Source organism: Nomascus leucogenys, chromosome 5, assembly GCF_006542625.1.
Source record: "Nomascus leucogenys isolate Asia chromosome 5, Asia_NLE_v1, whole genome shotgun sequence".
In the NCBI taxonomy this organism is placed as follows: Eukaryota; Metazoa; Chordata; class Mammalia; order Primates; family Hylobatidae; genus Nomascus; species Nomascus leucogenys.
In genome coordinates, this window is record NC_044385.1 from 53,145,211 (window position 1) to 53,167,654 (window position 22,444).

General features: G+C 39.3%; 1 protein-coding gene across 1 annotated transcript in view; it reads right to left on the bottom strand.

Moving 5' to 3' along the window:
* Positions 1-22,444, bottom strand: part of CR1 (complement C3b/C4b receptor 1 (Knops blood group)) — a 145,516-nt gene that overhangs the window by 24,965 nt on the left and 98,107 nt on the right. The window contains 8 exon segments of the mRNA XM_030813081.1: positions 8,137-8,236; positions 9,339-9,518; positions 12,030-12,257; positions 14,892-14,977; positions 15,954-16,056; positions 16,151-16,327; positions 18,382-18,780; positions 20,465-20,550. Coding sequence (XP_030668941.1) covers positions 8,137-8,236; positions 9,339-9,518; positions 12,030-12,257; positions 14,892-14,977; positions 15,954-16,056; positions 16,151-16,327; positions 18,382-18,780; positions 20,465-20,550 — 1,359 coding nt within the window.

Below are 22,444 nucleotides of genomic sequence, written 5' to 3' on the forward strand. Positions count from 1 at the left end.
AACTTACACTGTAGGGGATACATATTCTTGATGTAAAAAATAAAGAGAAAATGGTACTTTACACCAGTATAAAATCAAAATATGTTAAAAATCAGATTTATATAATATTTTACATCAAATTCATATCATATTTATTATTTTTATAATATATATGAATTTTATGTTATATATATATTATATATATATAATTATAAAACCTTCCCCCGTGCTTTGTACCATACTTGCAATAGCCTTTTCCTATGTTTGCTTGAACATCTTCAAGCCCCAGTTCTCAAACTTTTTTGGTCTCAAGAATTCTTTGCACTCTTAAACATTTTTGTTATTGCTATTATTATTATTATTTTTTGAGACAGAGTTTCGCTCTTGTTGCCCAGGCTGGAGTGCAGTGGCACAATCTTGGCTCACCACAACCTCCGCCTCCTGGGTTCAAGCGATTCTCCTGCCTCAGCCTCCCGAGTAGCTGGGATTACAGGCATGTGCCACCACACCTGGCTAATTTTGTATTTTTTTAGTAGAGACGGGGTTTCTCCATGTTGGCCAGGCTGCTCTTGAACTCCCGACCTCAGATGTTCTGCCCACCTCGGCCTCCTAAAGTGCTGGGATTACAGGCATGAGCCATGGCGCCCGGCCACTTTAAAAATTATTAAGGACCTCAAAGTGGTTTTACCAATGGAGCTTATATCTGTTAATATTTATTATATTAGAAAGAAAAACTGAGGCATTAAAATACATTTATTAATTCACTTCAACATAATAGCGCTGGTTTCCCAAAAGAGAGACAGAAAGCTTGCTAGCTCTTGTTTCTCTCACCCCTCTTTTGTTTTATGGACCAAGTGGTTTCACCCTTCTGATTATCTTTTAAAATTTGATTTTTAACATATATATATGTTGATTTTATACTGGTGTGAAGTACCATTTTCTCTTTATTTTTTATGTCAAGAATATGTGTCCCCTACATATGATAAGTTTATGATGGTTTTTCTTACTTCATCTCTAACTTCCTAGTTGAAGTGATAAAATCTATTTTTTATATCAAGTTTCTTCTTCTTTTCATATTACATGAATTATCTTTCAAGAATTAGTCCTGCTTTGATATTTTGTTTTATTTCCATATTAAATAAAACAGTTTTAGTGACCCCATTTAACTAGTTTTGTGCCTCATTAATATTTCTTTGATACAACGCCATTTGGAATTTTGATTTCTTCTTCAAAAGGAAGACTCCCACAGCTTTGTGGGAGTTTTTCGTTTTGTAGGCAGAATATCTAATTGGTGTATTTGGGGGTTCCTGCTTATTTAAGATGATGCATCTGTGCCTTGCAGATGAATGGCAGCTTGGCTGAGTACAGAAATTTTATTGTACAATATTTCCTCTCAAACACTAACTTCTACTACTTAGTGTTACAGAACAGAAGCTTGGTGCTAATATAAATTTCTTCTTTTTTGTCTATTTCTGGAGAGTGGCAGTATTTTTTTTATATCTGGATGGCATAATTTTCTTTCACGTAGGGCCGGGGCCCATTATTGTTAATCTTGATTTGTTTAGTAAGCCTTCAAGGATCAATTTAGTATTTTTCTTTATAGCCTGAGAAATTATCTTCTACTATGTGCTAATTAATACTTCTATTCATTCTGCTTTCTTTTATTTTTTCTGGAATTACTATATTATATCCCTGTGTGTTTGTGTGTAGTGTGTCTGTGTGTATATATGTGTCATTTCAAGTATGGTCCTTGATGAATTCTGGAGAATTCAATCTTGTCTTCATTATCCCTTTGATGTTTTTTTGTTTTTTTTTTTCCAGGGGTGGGAGGCAGGCTCCAATCTACCAGTCATCACTCCTTTTCAGACTCCCAAGTGTTTCATTCAAATCTCAACTTTTCTGATATCGTATCATTAACTCTTATAAATGCCTCTTATAGTTCCATCGATTCTATGTTACAAACACATATGAGAGATTTCTGAAGATTGTCCCCTGTTTATTGGAGGAAGCTGTTGTGCAGATGAATATTTCTCTGATCTCTTAGGTTGGTTTCTTTTATTTTCAATTGCTTTATCTTGCCTTAGATTTGGTGATATTTTGTTTTGCTTATCATAGGGAAATCTATGTTCATTCACAATGGGAGGTGAGAAAAGGTTGGGCAAGAGGTTGTGTGAAAAGCAGTTTAAATCATCCAGGCTCAGACAGTCAGAGAAGAGGAATACTGACTCACTCTAGTGACAGAATAGGCTGATGACAAGGGGCAGTTAGTTGTTGCAGTAAAATTTAATGTATATCATGTTTTTCCTCTCTGAATTTATCATGGCAACCAAAAATGAGTACACAGTCTTTTTTTTATTATCATACTTTAAATTCTGGCATACATGTGCAGGATGTGCAGGTTTGTTACATAGGTATACACATGCCATGGTGGTTTGCTGCACCCATCAACCCGTCATCTACATTAGCTATTTCTCCTAATGCTATCCCTCCCCTAGACTCCTACTCCTGACAGGCCCTGGTGTGTGATATTCCCCTCCATGTGTCCATGTGTTCTCATTGTTCAACTCCCACTTAGGAATGAGAACATGTGGTGGTTGGTTTTCTGTTTCTGTGTTAGTTTGCTGAGAATGATGGTTTCTAGCTTCATAAATGTCCCTGCAAAGGACATGAACTCATCCTTTTTTATGGCTGCATAGTATTCCATGGTGTATATGTGCCACATTTTCTTTATCCAGTCTATCATTGATGGGCATTTGGGTTGGTTCCAAGTCTTTGCCATTGTGAACAGTGCTGCAATAAACATACCTGTGCATGTGTCTTTATAGAAGGATGATTTATAATCCTTTGGGTATATACTCAGTAATGGGATTGCTGGGTCAAATGGTGTTTCTGGTTCTAGATCCTTGAGGAATCACCACACTGTCATCCACAATGGTTGAACGAATTTACACTCCCACCAACAGTGTAAAAGCATTTCTATTTCTCCACATCCTCTCCAGCATCTGTTGTTTCCTGACTTTAATGATCGCCATTCTAACTGGCCTGAGAAGCTATCTCAATGTGGTTTTGATTTGCATTTCTCTAATGACCAGTGATGATGAGCTTTTTTTCATGTTTGTTGGCTGCATAAATGTCTTCTTTTGAGAAGTGTCTGTTCATATCCTTTTCCCACTTTTTGATGGGGTTGTTTTTTCTTGTAAATTTGTTTAAGTTCCTTGTAGATTCTGGGTATTAGTCCTTTGTCAGATGGATGGATTGCAAAAATTTTCTCCCATTCTGTGGGTTGTCTATTCACTCTGATGATAGTTTCTTTTGCTGTGCAGAAGCTCTTTAATTTGATTAGATCCCATTTGTCAATTTTGGCTTTTGTTACCATTGCTCTTGGTGTTTTAGTAATGAAGTCCTTGCCCATGCTTATGTCCTGAATGGTATTGCCTAGGTTTTCTTCTAGGGTTTTTATGGTTTTAGGTCTTACATTTAAGTCTTTTATACATCTCGAGTTAATTTTTGTATAAGGTGTAAAGGAAGGGGTCCAGCTTCAGTTTTCTGCATATGGCTAGCCAGTTTTCCCAACACCATTTATTAAATAGGGAATCCTTTCCCCATTGCTTGTTTTTGTCAGGTTTGTCAAAAATCAGATGGTTGTAGATGTATGGCATTATTTCTGAGGCCTCTGTTCTGTTCCATTGGTCTATATATCTGTTTTGGTACCAGTACAATGCTGTTTTGGTTACTGTAGCCTTGTAGTACAGTTTGAAGTCAGGTAGTGTGGTGCCTCCAGCTTTGTTCTTTTTGCTTAGGATTGTCTTGGCTATATGGGCTCTTTTTTGGTTCCGTATGAAATTTAAAGTAGTTTTTTTTTCTAATTCTGTGAAGAAAGCCATTGGTAATTTGATGGGGATAGCATTGAATATATAAATTACCTTGGGCAGTATGGCCATTTTCATGATACTGATTCTTTCTATCCACAATCGTGAAATGTTTTTTTCATTTGTTTGTGTCCTCTCTTACTTCCTTGAGCAGTGGTTTGTAGTTCTCCTTGAAGATGCCCTTCACGTCCCTTGTAAGTTGTATTCCAAGGTATTTTATTCACTTTGCAGGAATTGTGAATGGGAGTTCACTCATGTTTGGCTCTCTCTTTGTCTATTATTGGTGTATAGGAATGCTTGTGGTTTTTGCATTGATTTTGTATCCTGAGACTTTGCTGAAGTTGCTTATCAGATTAAGGAGATTTTGGGCTGAGACAATGGGGCTTTCTAAATATACAGTCATGTCATATGCAAACAGAGACAATTTGACTTCCTCTCTTACTATTTGAATACCCTTTATTTCTTTCTCATGCCTGATTGCCCTGGCCAGAACTTCCAATACTATGTTGAATAGGAGTGGTGAGAGAGGGCATCCTTGTCTTGTGCTGGTTTTCAAAGTGCATGCTTCCAGCTTTTGCCCATTCAGTATGATATTGGTGGTGGATTTGTTAAAAATAGCTCCTATTATTTTGGGACATATTCCATCAATACCCAGTTTATTGAGAGTTTTTAGCATGAATGGCTGTTGAATTTTATCAAAGCCCTTTTCTGCATCTATTGAGATAATCATGTAGTTTTTATCATTGGTTCTGTTAATGTGATGGATTACGTTTATTGATTTGCATATGTTGAACCAGACTTGCATCCCAGGGATGAAGCCAACTTGATCATGGTGGATAAGCTTTTTGATGTGCTGCTGGATTCAGTTTGCCAGTATTTTATTGGGGATTTTTGCATCAATGTTCATCAGGGATATTGGCCTGAAATTTTCCTTTTTTGTTGTGTCTCTGCCAGGTTTTGGTATCAGGATGATGCTGGCCTCATAAAATGGGTTAGGGAGGAGTCCCTCTTTTTCTATTGTTTGGGATAGTTTAGAAGGAATGGTACCAGCTCCTCTTTGTACCTCTGGTAGAATTCGGCTGTGAATCCATCTGTTTCTGGGCTTCTTTTGTTGGTAGGCTATTAATTACTTCCTCAATTTCAGAACTTGTTTTTGGCCTATTCAGGGATTCCAATTCTTCCTGTTTTAGTCTTGGGAGGGTGTATGTGTCAAAGAATTTATCCATTTCTTCTAGATTTTCCGGTTTATTAGCGTAGAGGTGTTGATAGTATTCTCTGATGGTAGTTTGTATGTCTGTGGGATCAGTGGTGATATCCCCTTTATCATTTTTTAGTGTGTCTATTTGATTCTTCTTTCTTTTCTTCTTTATTAGTCTGGCTAGTGGTCTATTTTGTTAATCTTTTCAGAAAACCAGTTCCTGGATTCATTGATTTTTTGAAGGATTTTTCGTGCCTCTATCTTCCTCAGTTCTGCTCTGATCTTAGTTATTTCTTGTCTTCTGCTAGCTTTTGAATTTGTTTGCTCTTGCTTCTCTAGTTCTTTAATTGTGATGTTAGGGTGTTGATTTTAGATCTTTTCTGCTTTCTCCTGTGGGCATTTAGTGCTATAATTTTCCCTCTAAACACTGCTTTAGCTGTGTCCCAGAGATTCTGGTACATTGTGTGTTTGTTCTCATTGGTTTCAAAGAACTTACTTATTTCTGCCTTAATTTCATCATTTACCCAGTAGTCATTCAGAGCAGGTTGTTCAGTTTCCATGTAGTTGTGCAGTTTTGAGTGAGTTTCTTAATCCTGAGTTCTAATTTGATTGCACTGTGGTCTGAGAGACGGTTTGTTATGATTTCCATTCTTTTGCATTTTGAGGAGTGCTTTACCTCCAGTTATGTGGTCAATTTTAGAATAAGTGCTATATGGTGCTGAGAAGAATGTATATTCTGCTGATTAGGGGTGGAGAGTTCTATAGATGTCTATTAGGTCTCCTTGGTCCAGAGCTGAGTTCAAGTCCTGAATATCTTTGTTAATTTTCTGTCTTGTTGATCTGTCTAATATTGACAGTGGGGTGTTACAGTCTCCCACTATTATCGTGTGGGAATCTAAGTCTCTTTGAAGGTCTTTAAGAACTTGCTTTATGAATCTGGGTGCTCCTGTATTGGGTGCATATATATTTAGGATAGTTAGCTCTTGTTGCATTGATCCCTTTACCATTATGTAATGCCCTTGTCTCTTTTGATCTTTGTTGGTTTAAAGTATGTTTTATCAGAGACTAGGATTGTAACCCCTGCTTTTATTTGCTTTCCATTTGCTTGGTAAATATTCCTCCATCCCTTTATTTTGCGCCTATGTATGTCTTTGCACATGAGATGGGTCTCCTGAATACAGCATACCAATGGGTCTTGACTCTTTATCCAATTTGCCAGTGTCTTTTAATTGTGGGCATTTAGCCAATTTACATTTAATGTTAGTATTGTTATGTGTAAATTTGATCCTGTCATTTTGATGCTAACTTGTTATTCTGCCCATTAGTTGATGCGGTTTCTTCATATTTTTGAATTTACAATTTGGTATGTTTTTGCAGTGGCTGGTACCAGTTATTCCTTTCCATGTTTAGTGCTTCCTTCAGGAGCTCTTGTAAGGCAGGTCTGGTGGTAACAAAATCTCTCAGCATTTGCTTGTCTGTAAAGGAATTTATTTCTACTTCACTTATGAAGCTTAGTTTGGCTGGATATGAAATTATGGGGTGAAAATTATTTTCTTTAAGAATGTTGAATATTGGCCCCCACTCTCTTCTGGCTTGTAGAGTTTCTGCAGAGAGATTCACTGATAGTCTGATGGGCTTCCCTTTGTGGGTAACTTGCCCTTTCTCTCTGGCTGCCCTTAACATTTTTTCCTTCATTTCAACCTTGGTGAATCTGATGATTATGTGTCTTGGGGTTGCTCTTTTCGAGGAGTATCCTTGTGGTGTTCTCTGTATTTCCTGAATCTGAATGCTGGCCTGTCTTGCTAGGTTGGGGAAGTTCTCCTGGATAATATCTTGAAGAGTGTTTTCCAACTTGCTTTCATTCTCCCTGTCACTTTCAGGTACACCAATCATACGTAGGTTTGGTCTTTTCACATAGTCCCATATTTCTTGGAGGCTTTGTTCATTCCTTTTCATTCTTTTTTGTCTTCATGCTTTATTTTATCAAGTTGATCTTCAATCTCTGATATCCTTTGTTTCACTTGATCGATTAGGCTATTGATGTTTGTGTATGCTTCATGAAGTTCTTGTGCTGTGTTTTGCAGTTCCATCAGGTCATTTATGTTCTTCTCTAAACTGTTATTTTAGTTAGCAATTCCCCTAACCTGTTTTTCAAGGTTCTTCACTTCCTTGCATGGGGTTAGAACATGCTCCTTTAGCTCGGAGGAGTTTGTTATTACCCATCTTCTGAAGCCTAATTCTGTCAATTTGTCAAACTCATTCTCCATCCAGTTTTGTTCCCTTGCTGACAAGGAGTTGTAATCCTTTGGAAGAGAAGAGGCCTTCTGGCTTTGGGAATTTTCAGCCTTTTTGTGCTGGTTTTTCTTCATCTTCATGGATTTATCTATCTTTGGTCTTTGATGTTGGTGACCTTTGGATGGGGTTTTCATGTGGACGTCCTTTTTTTGATGTTGATGCTATTCCTTTAAGTTTGTTAGTTTTTCTTCTAACAGTCAGGCCCCCCTGCTGCAGGTCTGCTGGAGTTTGCTGGAGGTCCACTCCAGAGTCTTTAAACGCCCCTTCTCAGTTGAGGCAATGGCTTCTGGTGTGGCTACTTGTCCCAAGGAGAATTCAAGAGCAAGAACCCCATAATGTCTCCTCTCTGTGTGCACTTTGATGCATACTCTTCCAGAGTTGCTGTTGCAATTAATATTTACCCTCCCAAACCCTGCTTCAGGGTCCTCCAACTCAACTGTAGTACCTACTGATCTCAATTAAGGAGGTTCACGTGGTTCAACTACCTTTTTTCCTTTTCCTTATTTGTAAGCTGCTCCTTTTCATCCGATGAATGCCTGACCAGGTTTCACATGTATCACCTTTGACAGGAACATGGTGCCCTCCCCTGGTATACAATACAATAGATATTGTTCCTTCTTTCTTGTATTCCTTTGATTATATGCCTATGTCCAAGGTATCATCTCCATCTATAAGTCCTATTGCTTGCTTTTAAAGTAAAGGTAGCAATAGTTTAGTTTGTCTATCTGAGACAGGGTCAGAAGTTGGCTCTGCCGTTCTGGAACTCATATTCAAGAGATGGTATTCTCAACTTACCCTTCATTACAAGAATAATTAACTGTTGATCCAAACTGTGTATCTGTGTTTATATGCGCCATTCCATTGAAGGGTTCTGGAGGAGTTCCACATGATTTTCCTAGGGGGAAGAAGCAGAATTTGGGATTAAGTATAGAGTTCAACTTACGTTTATTTGTAAGGTTCAAACTGGAGTGTGGCATACTAAACAGCATATATAGTTCCAATTGTTTCATGGAATTGACTGCTTTGAGGAAACTTGGCAGACAACTTCAGAACCATGTAGCTACAGAACACCACTTTGAAAAAGACTACCTTGCATCTCCTCATAAAGGTTATGTATGGGCTCACGCCTGTAATCCTAGCACTTTGGGAGGCCAAGGCAGGCAGATCACCTGAGGTCAGGAGTTCAAGATCAGCCTGGCCAACGTGGCAAAACCCCATCTCTACTAAAAAATACAAAAATTAGCTGAGCATGGGAGTGGGTGCCTGTAATCCCAGCTACTTGGGAGGCTGAGACAGGGAGACTTGCTCGAACCCAGAAGGTTGCAGTGAGCCAAGATTGTGCCACTACACTCTGGCCTGGTTGACAGAGTAAGGCACCATGTCAGAAACAAACAAACAAACACAACAACAACAGCAGAAACAAAACAAAAACAAAACAAGTCATTTATGGCCAAAGTGTTGTACTCTGATTCCACCAGCCAAAATCAAAGGCCTCAAAATTTGGGATGTCTCCCCTATTTTTAGTTAGCCAAGCACAGTTCACTGCAACCCACATAAATTTATTTTGTACCCTGTTTCATTCATTTCATGGTTTCAGCCATCAAGGATGATCTACAGTGAATGTAAATTTTATCTCTAATTCTTTTGTGACAGCCATTCTCATGAAATGAGCCTCTAGTCAAGGTTCAGGAACTCCAAGCAATAAGAAGGGGTGATGTACAAGACCATCCTTTATCAAAATACCTTGGGCAAATATAGACATCTTGCCTCCAAAATTTGAGCAAATTGAATCAAATCCCACCTATGCTGTTTTTGTTGTTGTTGTTTGTAGAGGTGGGGTTTGGCAATGTTGCCCAGACTGGTTGCAAACTCCTGAGCTCAAGCTATCTGCCAGCCTTGGTCTCCCAAAGTGATGGGATTACAGGCGTGAGCCAGCAAGCCCAGTCCCACCTATGCTTTAACAGACATGAAGTAGTTCCCAGGGAGGGGTTACTCACGTCTACAGTTGTCTTCAGCACTTGACCAGACCAAGTTTTGTAGGCAGGAGATAGAGAACATTTTCCCAAAATACCCAGGACGGCATTCATAATTCAAAGATGTCCCGACTGGAAACTCAAAGTCATTAATTGGGATCGTAGGACTGGCAAATGGAAACTGCTCTGGGGTTTTACAGTGACCTGGAGAACAAAACCACAGGAATATCAAAGTTAGCAGAGAGACTTCCACCCTACCTCCTCTTTCTCTTCAATTAAGCTGATAGGTGGATCACAGAAACAAAGAGACTTACAAGAATAGCAAAAGATTTTCTTCTCCTTGATGTTACCTTGGGATGAAGCTCTTCAATGGCATCTACTCAGCAGGATTTTTTTACTATTTGGAAGACCACTCAGCTTTCTCATCTTTCTTCCCTTATTTCACCAAAGCAAGAACTTCAGCTTGTAGTTTCATATTCAGACCTCCTATTGGAGTGCCTATATCCTCAGTTAACCACTCAAATCTTCATGTGTTTGTGCTAATTCACTCATGAGTAGCAAGACATATTTTATCATCTCTCTCCATCTACTCCATTCTCAGGGTGCCCGGCATAAGCTGCCTCTCTGGCCTTTCATAGCAGATACCCCTTGTAGTGAGTTGAATGATGTTCTTCCAAAAGATATCTCTACCTAAAACCTCAGAATAGAAACTTATTTGGAATAATGGTTTTTCAGATAGAATTAAGATTAGGATCTTGATATTAGATCATTTTTTATTTAGAGTGGGCCCTAAATCCAATGACTGGTGTCCCTATCAGGGAAAAAGTGGAGGGATTTGACATATAGAGACACAGGGGAAAAGGCTATGATGGAGGCAGGGATTGGAATGATGCATTCACAAACCAAGGAATGCCAAGGAATCCCAGGAACCAGCAGCAGATGGAAGAAGTAAAGAATTGGTTATTTTCTAGACCATTAGAAGATGAGAAAATACTCCTGCCAACATCTCAATTTCAGCCTACAAAACTGTGAAATAATAAGTTTCTTTTGTTTTAAGCCACCTAGTTTGTGGTAATTTGTTACAGCAGCTCTAGGAAACTAATACAGTGTTTTTCTTCTGATGCTAAACCAGGCATTTAAAGATAGAACAAAATAGGCTGGGCATAGTGGCTCACACCTCGTTGTCCCAGCTCTTTGGGAGGCCAAGGCAGGTGGATTGCTTTAGCCCAGGAGTTCAAGACAAGCCTGGGCAACATGATGAAAACCAGTCTACATAAAATACAAGAATTAGCTGGGAGTGGTGGCATGCACCTGTGGTCCCACCTACTTGGGAGGCTGAGATGGGAGGCTTGCTTGAGCCAGGGAGGTCAAGGCTGCGGTAAACTATGATTGTACCACTCTACTCCACCTGGGAAAAAGAGCAAGACCCTCTCTCTCAAAAAAAGCACACACACACACACAAAACAAAACAAAAAAAGAATCAGAACAAAACAGACTAAGCCATCAGCCTCCTGTAAGAAGCTATGTCTTCTTTTTGAGAGAGTATATTGTGTGCTGCATATTTTTACTTTTTTTGTTTTACAGTTTTTACAATTTTTCAATTTTACTTTTATATAGAGACAGGATCTTGCTGTGTTGGCCAGGTTGGTCTTGAACTCCTGGCCTCAAACAATCCTCTCACCTCGGCCTCCCAAAGTGCTGGGATTATAGGTGTGAGCTACTGTGCCCAGCCGTGTGCTAGATATTTTCAAATAGAGTCTGAACTCCATTACCTCCTTTTTGGAGAAGACTTCCTCCATCTATTCATTAAGTCTGCACTGGGGCCTAGGCATTTACATTAAAAAAATTTACTGGATTCTGATGGGTACCACTCAGTTGGAGGGTAAAGTAAAAGAAAGGTTAAATGCCTTTCATGAGGTTTAGCCTTTTCACCTTGGCTTGCTCTTGTCTCTCAGGGCTTCCCTGTGGGTAATGGAATATTCCAAGGCTGGTACCACATCCCTAATCTACTCCAGCTTCTGCTCTGGAAAAGGCCTAATGTTTGCCCTGAAGGACCAGGTGACTTCTGCCCCTCCTTAGGAAGAAATAGCCTCTTCCTTTTCCTACTCTTTTCTTTGGGCTACTCTTTCCTTGCTTCTTACCCCCTGAGTGGAACAGTTCAAGTACAAAGATTAAGACAGCCTGGGGGCAAGCTGACAAGTGGACGAACTTTAAGTCAAGACAAAGAGAGTCTTTTTGGTTACTTAGCCCATGCAGCAGAATACTAGTTTAAAACCTTAGCTAAATAATATCCACATTTCCAATTTTGAAATTTGCATGCCCATGTACCCCTCATGAACTTATGGAGAGTGTCTGTCAATTATACAGATACTGGTTAGTGTTCACAGTAAGTTGTTTTCATGTCTTTTCCAGTGAATATATTTTTCTTCCTGATTTACATAACTGTGCCTTACTGCCTTCCTTCCACCTCTCCCCTCAGTCCCTTTTCCCCACCCTCTTCCACTCCACCAGCAAGAAGAGTTCTCATCTTATAGATTCAAACATACCTTGGCACTGCTGAAACCCATCTGTTTTAGCTATGGTATGTAATTTTGACATTTCCACTTATGACAAAGTTAAGCTCACAAACAAATACCATAGTCTTATTGTAGAATCATGAGGGATTGGGTTCACATATTCTGAACCCATTTAGGATATGTGGAAGCGGATACTGACCAGCACGAACAGAAAGTTCACAGCGAGGGGCAGGGCTGCTCCAAACCCCATTCCCATGAGGGTCACTTGTGCAGCGGATGGTGCTCTCCCCAATGAGGTTGAAGGTCATCCCTCTGTCTGGGTGGGGGTCACATGTGTAAGATACTTCTTTTCCATAGGGAATATCTCCAAGGGGAGTTCCGGTGTGTCTCCCATTAAGGATAGCTGGAGGATTTGGACAAAATATATCTAGAAAGAAAACAAGAGCTCTCAATTCCATAAAAAATTTTAAAGTATAATCCAAGGTGATTCTACAGTTGTCATACTGTGTGTTGCCAATTAAGCGTACTTTTCTTCTTAAGGAAAGTAGAAACTGCAAAATAAATGTATTAGGCCTCTGCTAAGATGGAGCTAAATGAAATGACAACTAAATCAACGTTTATTACAAAAGCCTTTCCCAAATTAGGCATCCTAAATTTTTCAGATAGTTTATATTTCTGCATAATAAAGAGTATATACCTTTAAAGTAAATAAAAATCTTCATAGTCACATTAAAGGGGAATCATCCATTAATTCAACAAGCATTTTTTTGAATATCTGCTGTATGTCAAGTACTGTTTTAAGCACAATATAAATATGATCTTTGACATCAAGAACCTTCATCCTAGAGACATCTTTCTAAAATATATTATGCATTTATTATTTGTATATCAGTGATTTAATTTTTCTTGATGATGCCAGGCTATGATTTTCAAAATAAAGATGAAAGATTACAGTAATGCTGTCACAATGAAAAAATGTATTCCTGTATGTGTTTCAAAAGGCTCAAGAATGTTACGGTTTTTTGAGATACTCATTGGTTTTTAAGAGTTCTTTTTTTGTTTTTTTCATTAAAGAAACACATTTATTCCTTGAAATGCCTCTATTTGGGGACACTCCTTCCCCTTTCTAATTTGCTTTGAATTTGGGAAGAGGATATTACAGCTTAAAAGAATTATAGATAAACTAATCAAAGGTTAAAATAGCTTAACCAATGTTTACACTCTAGTAAGCGATTTCAGGTATATGTTGGGTTCGTGAGGGTATTTTCTCTTTCTTTTCTTTCATACTTCTTAACTATGCCAGGGAAGTTAAGATTGTCAAATAGCTGACTTCCAACAATATAAGATGAAATTATCATTTTCATCATATAAATCAATACAAGACATTGAAATGATTTAAGGCAAAGTATTCATTTGAGCAAAATTCTACTGTAAACATGTATTTTTAATAGCTATGATCAGAAGGGGAAGCAATACCCTGATTGATTTAGTGAAGAAGTAAATGGATAGATTGGACATAGTAGTGTTTCTGTTTTTAACACACTATTTTCTGCCCTCTTAAAAATCAAAAGCAAACCCCTTGCTGCCATTTCCCTCTCCAGCTACAGTCCTATTTCTACTCTCTTTACATGAAAACTCCTCTAAAATATTGTCTATGATCTGTTACAGTTCCTCCCGTTCATTCTCCCTAGAATTCATTCCAATCAGTGTTTGCCAGCACTCCACTGAAACTTCCACTTGTTACCTCCAAGTTGCTAAACCCAAAGGTCAATTTTCTATTCTTACCTAATTTGACCTCTCTATAGAATTGGACACAGTTGATTAGTCTAATCCCTTAAAATAATTTCCATACTTGGCTTCCAGGGCACCTCACCCTCCTGTGTTTTCTCTTACTGCAGTGGCTGCTTCATCATAATCCCCTTTGCTGATTCCTTCTCACCTTTTCAACTCTTATCCTGGACATTCAGGCTCAGTCCATGCATCTGTTCTCTAGCAGCACTCACTCCCTAGGTGAAGATCTCTTTCAGTCCTGATTTCAAGCATAGCAGATACAATGATGGCTTCTACCATATCTATGGGCAGCCTGGGACTCTCCAACATATCCATCTGGATATCTAAGAGGAACACTAAAGTTATGTCCCAAGCTTAACTTTTGATTTCCCCCATTTCCAAACTTCATGCAGTCCCCTGTATTTCAGCTAAGGGGAATTCTACCCTGGTGGTTGCTCTGGCCAAAAACCTGGAAACTGTCTGTGATTCTTCTCTTTCTTTCACACCGTGTATCTAAGCTAACCATCACCAAATCCTGTCATCTGCACCTTCAAAATATATCCAGAATTTGATCACTTCTCATCATCACCTTTCCCAATTGCTATCCTGGGCCAACATCTCTGATTAGATTGCTACAACAGCCTCCCAGTTTGAAACCTCAGCTACACCCAGAGGTTTGCTGGGCTACACTTGCCTTTTGGGTCCTCAGCTACTTTCTCATTTAAGAGCACCGACTCAATTAAGAGCATTTTCTTAATAATGCTTAGTATCATTTGAACATTTCTATTCATGTCTTTGATTTTTGTCTTTATCCTTGCACAAAAATCTAAACATGGACTTATCTGTCTTGTTTATAGGTATATCCCCAGTTCCCAGAAGATTGCTTGGCACATAGTAGGTGCTCAAATAATTTTCTGTTGAAAGAATGAGTATATGACTAAATGGATGATTGAGGGAAGAACTGAAAAGTTAAAGTATGACTATTACTTTTGACAGGAAAGAAGAGAAAAATTTAGCCTAGTATCTTGCCATACATTTATTTCTATGAAGCATTTCTCTCTATTTATAGCACAGACTCTCCTCATAAATATTTATAGGATGGTACCCAAAACACATGATTCTCATGCTTATTTTTCCCCAAAACATTGCTTGTATCTATTCCAACAAAGAATAATTTCTATCAAAAGCGGGCACAAACAACGGGACAAACAATAGATAATCCCATGGGGCAAACCACATTAAGAAAAAAACAGAGAAAGATCCAGACTGAACAAGTATTCCATCTACTCACGTTCACACACAGGAACACTGTTATTCCAAAGGCTTCTCATTCCAACCAAGACACAATGACTAACGGAACTGCCCTTCAAGCGAAACCTAAAGAACAAAGGAGTAGTGGCTGGATGAATGCACCATTTCTCTCTTCCCTTCATTGGCAGATCTCAACCTCCTCCCTGAGAATTCCTAAGTTAATTAACATTTTACTGCTCAAGCTAAAGCACAGGTGAAGACGCTCAACTCACTTAGTTTCTCATTGACAGGGGCTCAGAAGCCAAATCATTTTGGAAAAAGTGTAGCTTTCAGTGAGGACAAAGCAATAACAGCTGGCAGAGCTGTCAATCATATGTGATTGGAATTTAGAATATTTCACTTACTCTTTCATTCCTATTCCAAATTCCACTATTTATTTGATTAAAAGTTTCGTGAAATAATTTTTGCATGTTGTTTTATCTTATATACAACTTTCTCTTATATATCAAACTTTTCTTAAAAACCCCCTAGAATATTTATTTATCTGTTCATGTCTGCAAATTATTATTTATTCATACATCTAATGTTCCATATATATATATATATATATATACTTTTTTTTTCAAGATCTGTTGAATTTCTGCCATTGTTTTTTCTTTGTCCCTTACTGGAAGCTGCACGTTTTCCAAAATGATTTTACTTCTGAGCCTCTATAAGTGAGAAATCAAATGAGTTGAGTTTTTTGCTTTTTAAACTTCTGTTCATGGATCCAGCTGGTTCATATCACACTTTCCAATCATTGTTTCAGATATTAGTTTCCTCTAATACTTCTTTTCCACTAGGTCAGTCCCCTTTTCTGGACTGGTGACTGTATTTCTGTTTGCACTTGACACTGAGTTATATGCGCCATTTTTTCTTTATCTCTTTATCTCCTGATAGTAGTGCCACTTAGTCCCTACCCTTATTTTAAAACTACACTTCCAGAAGTTAATCTCCCTGGATTCTTCTTTTTCTAGGTCAGCCCTCTTTTTGGATTGATCCTTAAGCTCAAGAGTCACTCTCCAGTGCTGAGTCCCTCATCTTAATTCTGGGTCACACTTACCCTTCATCACAGACAAAGGACACCTTTGCCCCAAGCTCGAGATTAAGTGGAAATAGCACACGGCCATGAGGGAGTTGACCCAAGAAGTCATCACAGGATTTCACTAGAAGAAGAAAAAAAAAAAAAAGAAAAAATAGGAGTAAGACCTCCACGTGTGGGGTAAAGAGAGCAATCTGGAGGCCAGAGAGTTGAGGCACCTGCACATCTGGGGGCTTCAGGGCTCCAGTCTCCCTGGGGCGTGCAGTGCAGAGATGCAGCCCCTCTGAGGTCATAGCCGGGCTCACAGCTGTAGAACACTTCCTGCCCAGGTGAAAAGTTGTCCTGATGGCTTAGGGTATGCTCACCATGCAGGATTTCTGGAGGCGGCTGACACACTGTGGAAAGGACAGTTCCAGAGTACTTGTTAGTTATGGGGGAATTTCCTATGCTTCCTGAAGACCTCATAGCTAGTCAGAGGTAGAAAAATAGAACGCAATTCTCCCTAGCACAAGGCCCCAAACTCACTTGTAAATCTACAGGACATGAGGTATTTTCTCCTAGCTCTGGCTATCCAATGTGAAGTTATCAGTACTGGTGGATTCTCCATCTACATATTTCCTAGGAAGATAATCCTGATTTGTACCATTGTTATTCAGATAATGAGACTGTCACCTGAGACCAAATCTGTTTTACAGATTTCCCCCGATTTCTCTGATTGCACACCAATGACTAAAATACAGTCATACTGTTTTGGGACGGGCATGCCCGTAAACTGGGGCTTACTCTGGAAGGGTTCTTGCCTCACCCAGGACAGAATTCAAGGATGAGCCAGTGGTGCTAGACAGCAATCTTTTAGTGAAAGGCACTGCTTCTTGCAGAGCAGGGCTGACTCACAGGCAGTGCACCCAGAGTCAGCAACATCAGGGCTCCTGGCAGGCAACTGTGTTTATACTGCTGTAAACCCGTTTCAGTTACATGTAAATTAAGGAGTGGATCAATGCAGATTGAGGGGTGAGTTATTTAGAACTTTCCAGGAAAGGGGTGGTAACTTCTAGGTCGTTGCTATGGCATTTGTAAACTGTCATGGTGCTGATGGGACTATGAGGGCAGCTAGCAATGGCTTTCATTGCCATCTGCTGGTTCCTGCTGTTTTTTCACGTCATCCTGTCTGGGCCAGAGCCTGTTTTGGTCAGCAGGATTGTGACCAGAACACAAGCCCTGCCCATCTCCTGCCTCAATACATCCGTCTTTATATCCCTTTATCTGTTCGTCTTCCCAGCTCAGTGGTTGCACAAGGCTAACGTGGGTTGGTAGAAGAATTTTAAGCTCCTTCTCTGTCCCTATGTATCAACCATAACATCTCCCACTCAGCTGCTAAGCCAGCTATTGTGGCATCAGTAGACAAGATGAGCTATCGAAAACACAAGCCCTTAAATAAGCCAGTCCTTTGTCACGAGAGGGCATATTATTTAGAGGTTATTTGACTCAACATCTGCCTTTATTTATAGTCCTGTTCGTTCATGCTTAGGGCATCAGAACCCATTTTAACATCAACCTAATCTATACCTCTTTAAAGAGGAATTTAGAAATATTTAACTGGCTTTGAACGAGTTACTTTCACTCTTGACTTAGACTCCTAGGGATAAAATGTAGGATGTGGATGGCTTGAGCCTAGGAATTCGAGGCTGCGGTGAGCCATGATTGTATCACTGTACTTCAGCCTGGGCAACAGTGTGGGATGTCAACTCTAAAAAATTGTTTTTAAATAAAATAAAATAAAAATAAAATGTAGGAGGCAGACCATTATAGACAAACTCTAAGGTCTTTGTCTCTATTCTGAGGCTATGATTTCTGTCTTTGTAAGCCAGTCTCTTTCTTTCACCAATGGATGCTGATAAAAGTATGGCAAGAGCCAAAACATTCAGACTCTGGGGTCTGACACACTTGCCTTTTAAAATCCTGGGTGTCTCACTTAGAACATGTGACTTAGCTAATTTATTTAACCTCTGAAAGACCAAGCTGATGTCACTATTAAATGGATAATACAATAGCACAATTTCAAAGTGTTGTTATAAATAATGAATGAGAAAATGCATATAAAGTGCTTAGCACACAGCTGATCATAGAGAAAGTCCATATAATTTTTCAATATAATTGAGAGAGATTGCAGCTTGTACTTTGCCCTGAGAATCAAATAATAGGTGAGTCCAAAATACCTTTTTTTCTTGGCTAACTAAGGTCTTGCTCTTCAAAATGAAGACACATATGCATGGGTGCATGCACACCCCAGATTCTTAATTTCATGCTTCTTCCCCCAAAACTTACTTTCCCACCCTCCTCACCATACATCCCTCCCCCTAAACAAATACTCATCTCCTGATCCAACAGCAACTTGCATGGCAAGGGCCATGTCACTTGCAGGGCCCTTCTAGGCCTCAGTCAGACTCACCCCTGGAGCAGCTTGGTAGCTCTGGCTCCCATTTGTTCAGGGCCTGGCATTGCACACGGCGGGGTCCTTTCATGACAAAGCCAGGCTGACACTTAAACTCCACAACTTCATTTAAGGAAAATAAGCTTCTGTTGTCAGATACCAATATTCCATTTTCCACAATTGGAGGCATGCATTTGTTAGGTATAATGCACTGAGGGGCCGGGCCGCTCCAGATGCCCACTTGATCTTCATTGCTGGTGCAGTATATGGAGGGCTCACCCACGAGCTCAAACACCTTTCTCCCTCTGCTTCCAAGATTGCAGCGGTAGGTCACCACAGATCCATAGTGAAAATACTCTCTGTTGGTGCTAATGAAATCTCCATTGGCGATGGTTGGGGGTAGCCCACAAGGAATTCCTGGAAAAAGAGACAGCAAATTAACCAAAACAAAACCTTGGGACAGAGTCTTGCTGTCACCCAGGCTGGAGTGCAATGGCACAATCATGGCTCACTGCAACCTCCACTTCCAGGTCAAGCAATCCTCCCACCTCAACCTCCCGAGTAGCTGGGATCACAGGTATGCACCACCATGTCTGGTTTATTTTTGTATTTTTAGTAGAGATGGGGTTTGGCCATGTTGGGCAGGCTAGTCTTGAACTCCTGGCCTCAAACAATCCACCTGCCTCGGCCTTTCAAAGTTCTGGGATTATAAGCGTGAGCCACTGCGCCCAGCCTCGTTTCTAATAATTATACTTTATTGTAAATTTTGCTAACAGTTTAAGTTTCAAATTACCAGAAGTAAATATTGACAATATTATTCCCATCTAATATTTGCTAATGTACAGACATGTTCTTACAGTTTTAAAATATTATGAGTTCTGCTCTACTCAGTTAACCTTACTTCACTAAATGTGTCCACATATTGTTAGAGTCCATGTGTTTTTTGTTTGTTTGCTTTTTTTAACAGAGCCTCACTCTGTTCCTCACACTGGAGTGCAGTGGCGTGATCTCAGCTCACTGTAACCCCCGCCTCCCAGGTTCAAGCGATTTTCCTGCCTCAGCCTCTTGAGCAGCTGGGATTACAGGCATGTGCCAACACACTCAGCTAACTTTTGTATTTTTAGTAGAGACAGGGTTTCACCATGTTGTACAGGCTGGTCTCAAACTCCTGGGCTAAAGCCATCTGCTCACCTAGGCCTCCTAAAGTGCTGAGATTACAAGTTTGAGTCACCACACGTGGCTCAGTATAACATCTTTATTAAATAATAAGAACAAAAGCTTTGGCAGAACTAATAAAGACAAAGCACAAATATACAATATTACATATAATAAACACGATACTTACAGATTCAGAAGTAATAAAAAGAACTGGATACTGATCTACAGCCATACCACCCTGAATCCCTGAATGCACCCAATCTCGTCTGATCTTGGAAGAACTGAATACTGTGTCCTACTCTACTGTAGGACAGTGCCCAGCCAGGATATTGCCCTTCTACAAAGTTTGTTCCCACTTATCCTCCCACCAACTGGGTTTGAAATGGCTGATTTCCTCACACCATCACTAATCCCAGGATCATACACATTTTATATTCCTTGTTAGCTTGCAATTGCTCATTCCTCTTTGCTCCCCAAAATGTAGAAAGCTCATCTTCCAAACAACTCACAGGGAAGATGGCATGCCCCTGTTTAGACAAAGAATAAGAAGGAAGAAAGAGCTGCATGGCTTGAATATCTGATGTGGTACTAAGAGCTTGCAGAGAGGATATAGGGTTTCTTTCACTGACTTTGTATTTGTTGACTTCACTAAAGAAAATGCTCTTCAAACTGGGAGGTGTTCACCCAGCAGAAGAGGAAATTGGGGTTAAGTGAGCTAAAGACTAGTTTAAAATAAATTAGACCTTGAGATAAGGAAAAAAAAAAAGCATTTTTAGGTGAAGGTAGAAGTTTGGAATGCTGTGAGCCATTTTAAGGATATGACTGGATTCTTCAAATATCAGAAGGACACCATTTCCAAGAGGGAAGAGATTCATTCTTTGTAATTCTAGGACAACTCTAGGATTAAATGGTGGGGTGAATGGGGAAAGAGATTTCAACTCACGTTGACAAATTGGCGGCTTCGTGCTCCAATGGGCAGTATTGCCTGAGAGGATACATTCAGCAGATGAGTGACCAATGAGTCGGTGCCTAAAGGCAAAAAATGGAAAATAATTGTGCTGTATATACCTCATCAACTTCCTCACAGCATGCATATGTGGCAAACCAGAAGGATTACAATGCAGGAGAAGTCTAAGGCCTAGCCTAAACTTTACCTATTATTCCCAGCTTTTCTGCTTCTTTTTCCTCTTCTCTCACTATTGAAAGAGATATTTCTGCTCTAACTTCCCCTGGCCCACATTGCTTCTTAATATCTTGGCTTCATTGTGGACTGTAACTGGCACCAAAATAAAACAATTATTTGTAGACCTGTTTGACATTTTTTTTCTTAAATTCTATCTTTCTCTAAATATTATTTTTACCTTTTTTTGTTTGCATTTTCGCTTAATTTGTGTGTGTGTGTGTGTGTGCGTGCGCATAATACTATGTCATTTTACTTGAGACATGTTTTCTATAAATACAAGATTTGTTGCTTTTGATCTGGTCTAGGAGACTTTGTCTTTCAACAAGAAGATTAAAAGAAATGTATTGAGATAAATGATACATTTGATTCGCTTTCATCATCATTCTTTCACTGCCGTTTTCACTGATTTCACGATGCCCAATGATGAGGATGTGGAGAAAGCAATGAATAAAGTCACCTGACCCAAACATGAGGGAGCTTATTTCTGGTGGATGAGACAAATGCATTGCTTGCCTTTCCTTTTCCTTCCCTCTCACTTGCTATATGAAAGAGATAGATTCAGCTGTTTTAGTCATTCTAATAATTTGGAAATTAAACTTAATATTTTTTCCAATGAGGAATTTCATTTTATAGGTGTGCATGTATATTATACACATGCTTATGCACACAACAGATATTTAAACCTATTTTCTCAATTTTAGAGTCAAACTCTATATAGTCAGTCTACTCATCTTTTCTGTAATGTAAGTCTAGCCTACCTTTTCTTGCTGTCTCACATTTTCTAGTTTTATTGATATGTTCTATGAGTTTAGAGAGATTATTAATAAATTATGATTACATTGCCAAGATTTTGTGTGTATGTTTTTTTATTGTTGTTTTTTCTTTTTACCATTATCCTATCTCATTGAGATTTCTTTTGGAATTCATCATTCTCCTTTTTAAAAATTTGCTTATGAATTGCCTGGGAAACATACTTAAATGGTACAATTTTTGTGTCTTTGCTTATCCTTCAATGTGTATCTGGAGCCTCTAGGTGTGAATATTAGCTTAGTGCAATAGAAATGCTATCTTATACAATTTAGTGTTGTATAGAATCAATGTGGTGCCAATAAATTTATTTCTTTTGCGGGTATTACATTTTCATGTTTTATTTCTGGAATCTGAGTTTTTTTCTCTATCCCTGAAACACAGAAGTTTCCCTAGTGATGGCTAGGTATGGACTCATTTGTTTACCCTTCTGGAATTTTTGCTACATGTATTTTGAATCCTGACACCGTGTTACATATGTCTTCTCTTTTTCCTTTTTTGAGAAAGGGTCTTATTCTCTCATCCGGGCTGGAGGGCAGGGGTGCCCTCATGGCTCACTGAAGCCTCAGCCTCCTGGGCTCAGGTGATCCTCCCACTTCAGTCTCCTGCCTAGCTGTGACCACAGGCACATGCCGCCATGCCCAGCTAATTTTTATACTTTTTTGTAGAGATGGGTTTTTGCCATGTTGCCCAGGCTGGTCTCGAGCTCCTGGGCTCAAATGATCCTCTTGCCTTGGCCTCTCAGGGTGTTGGGATTAGAGGTGTGAGCCACTGTGCCTGCCTGTCTTCTCCTTTTCATCTTTTCCCACTGCATTCAGGGAACATTTGGTTAACTCTTCTTACTCTTTGCTTTAATTTTCTGATATAGATCACATGTATGAAATGAAATATATAAATACACTGAACACATTTATTCATTCATATACACACTTC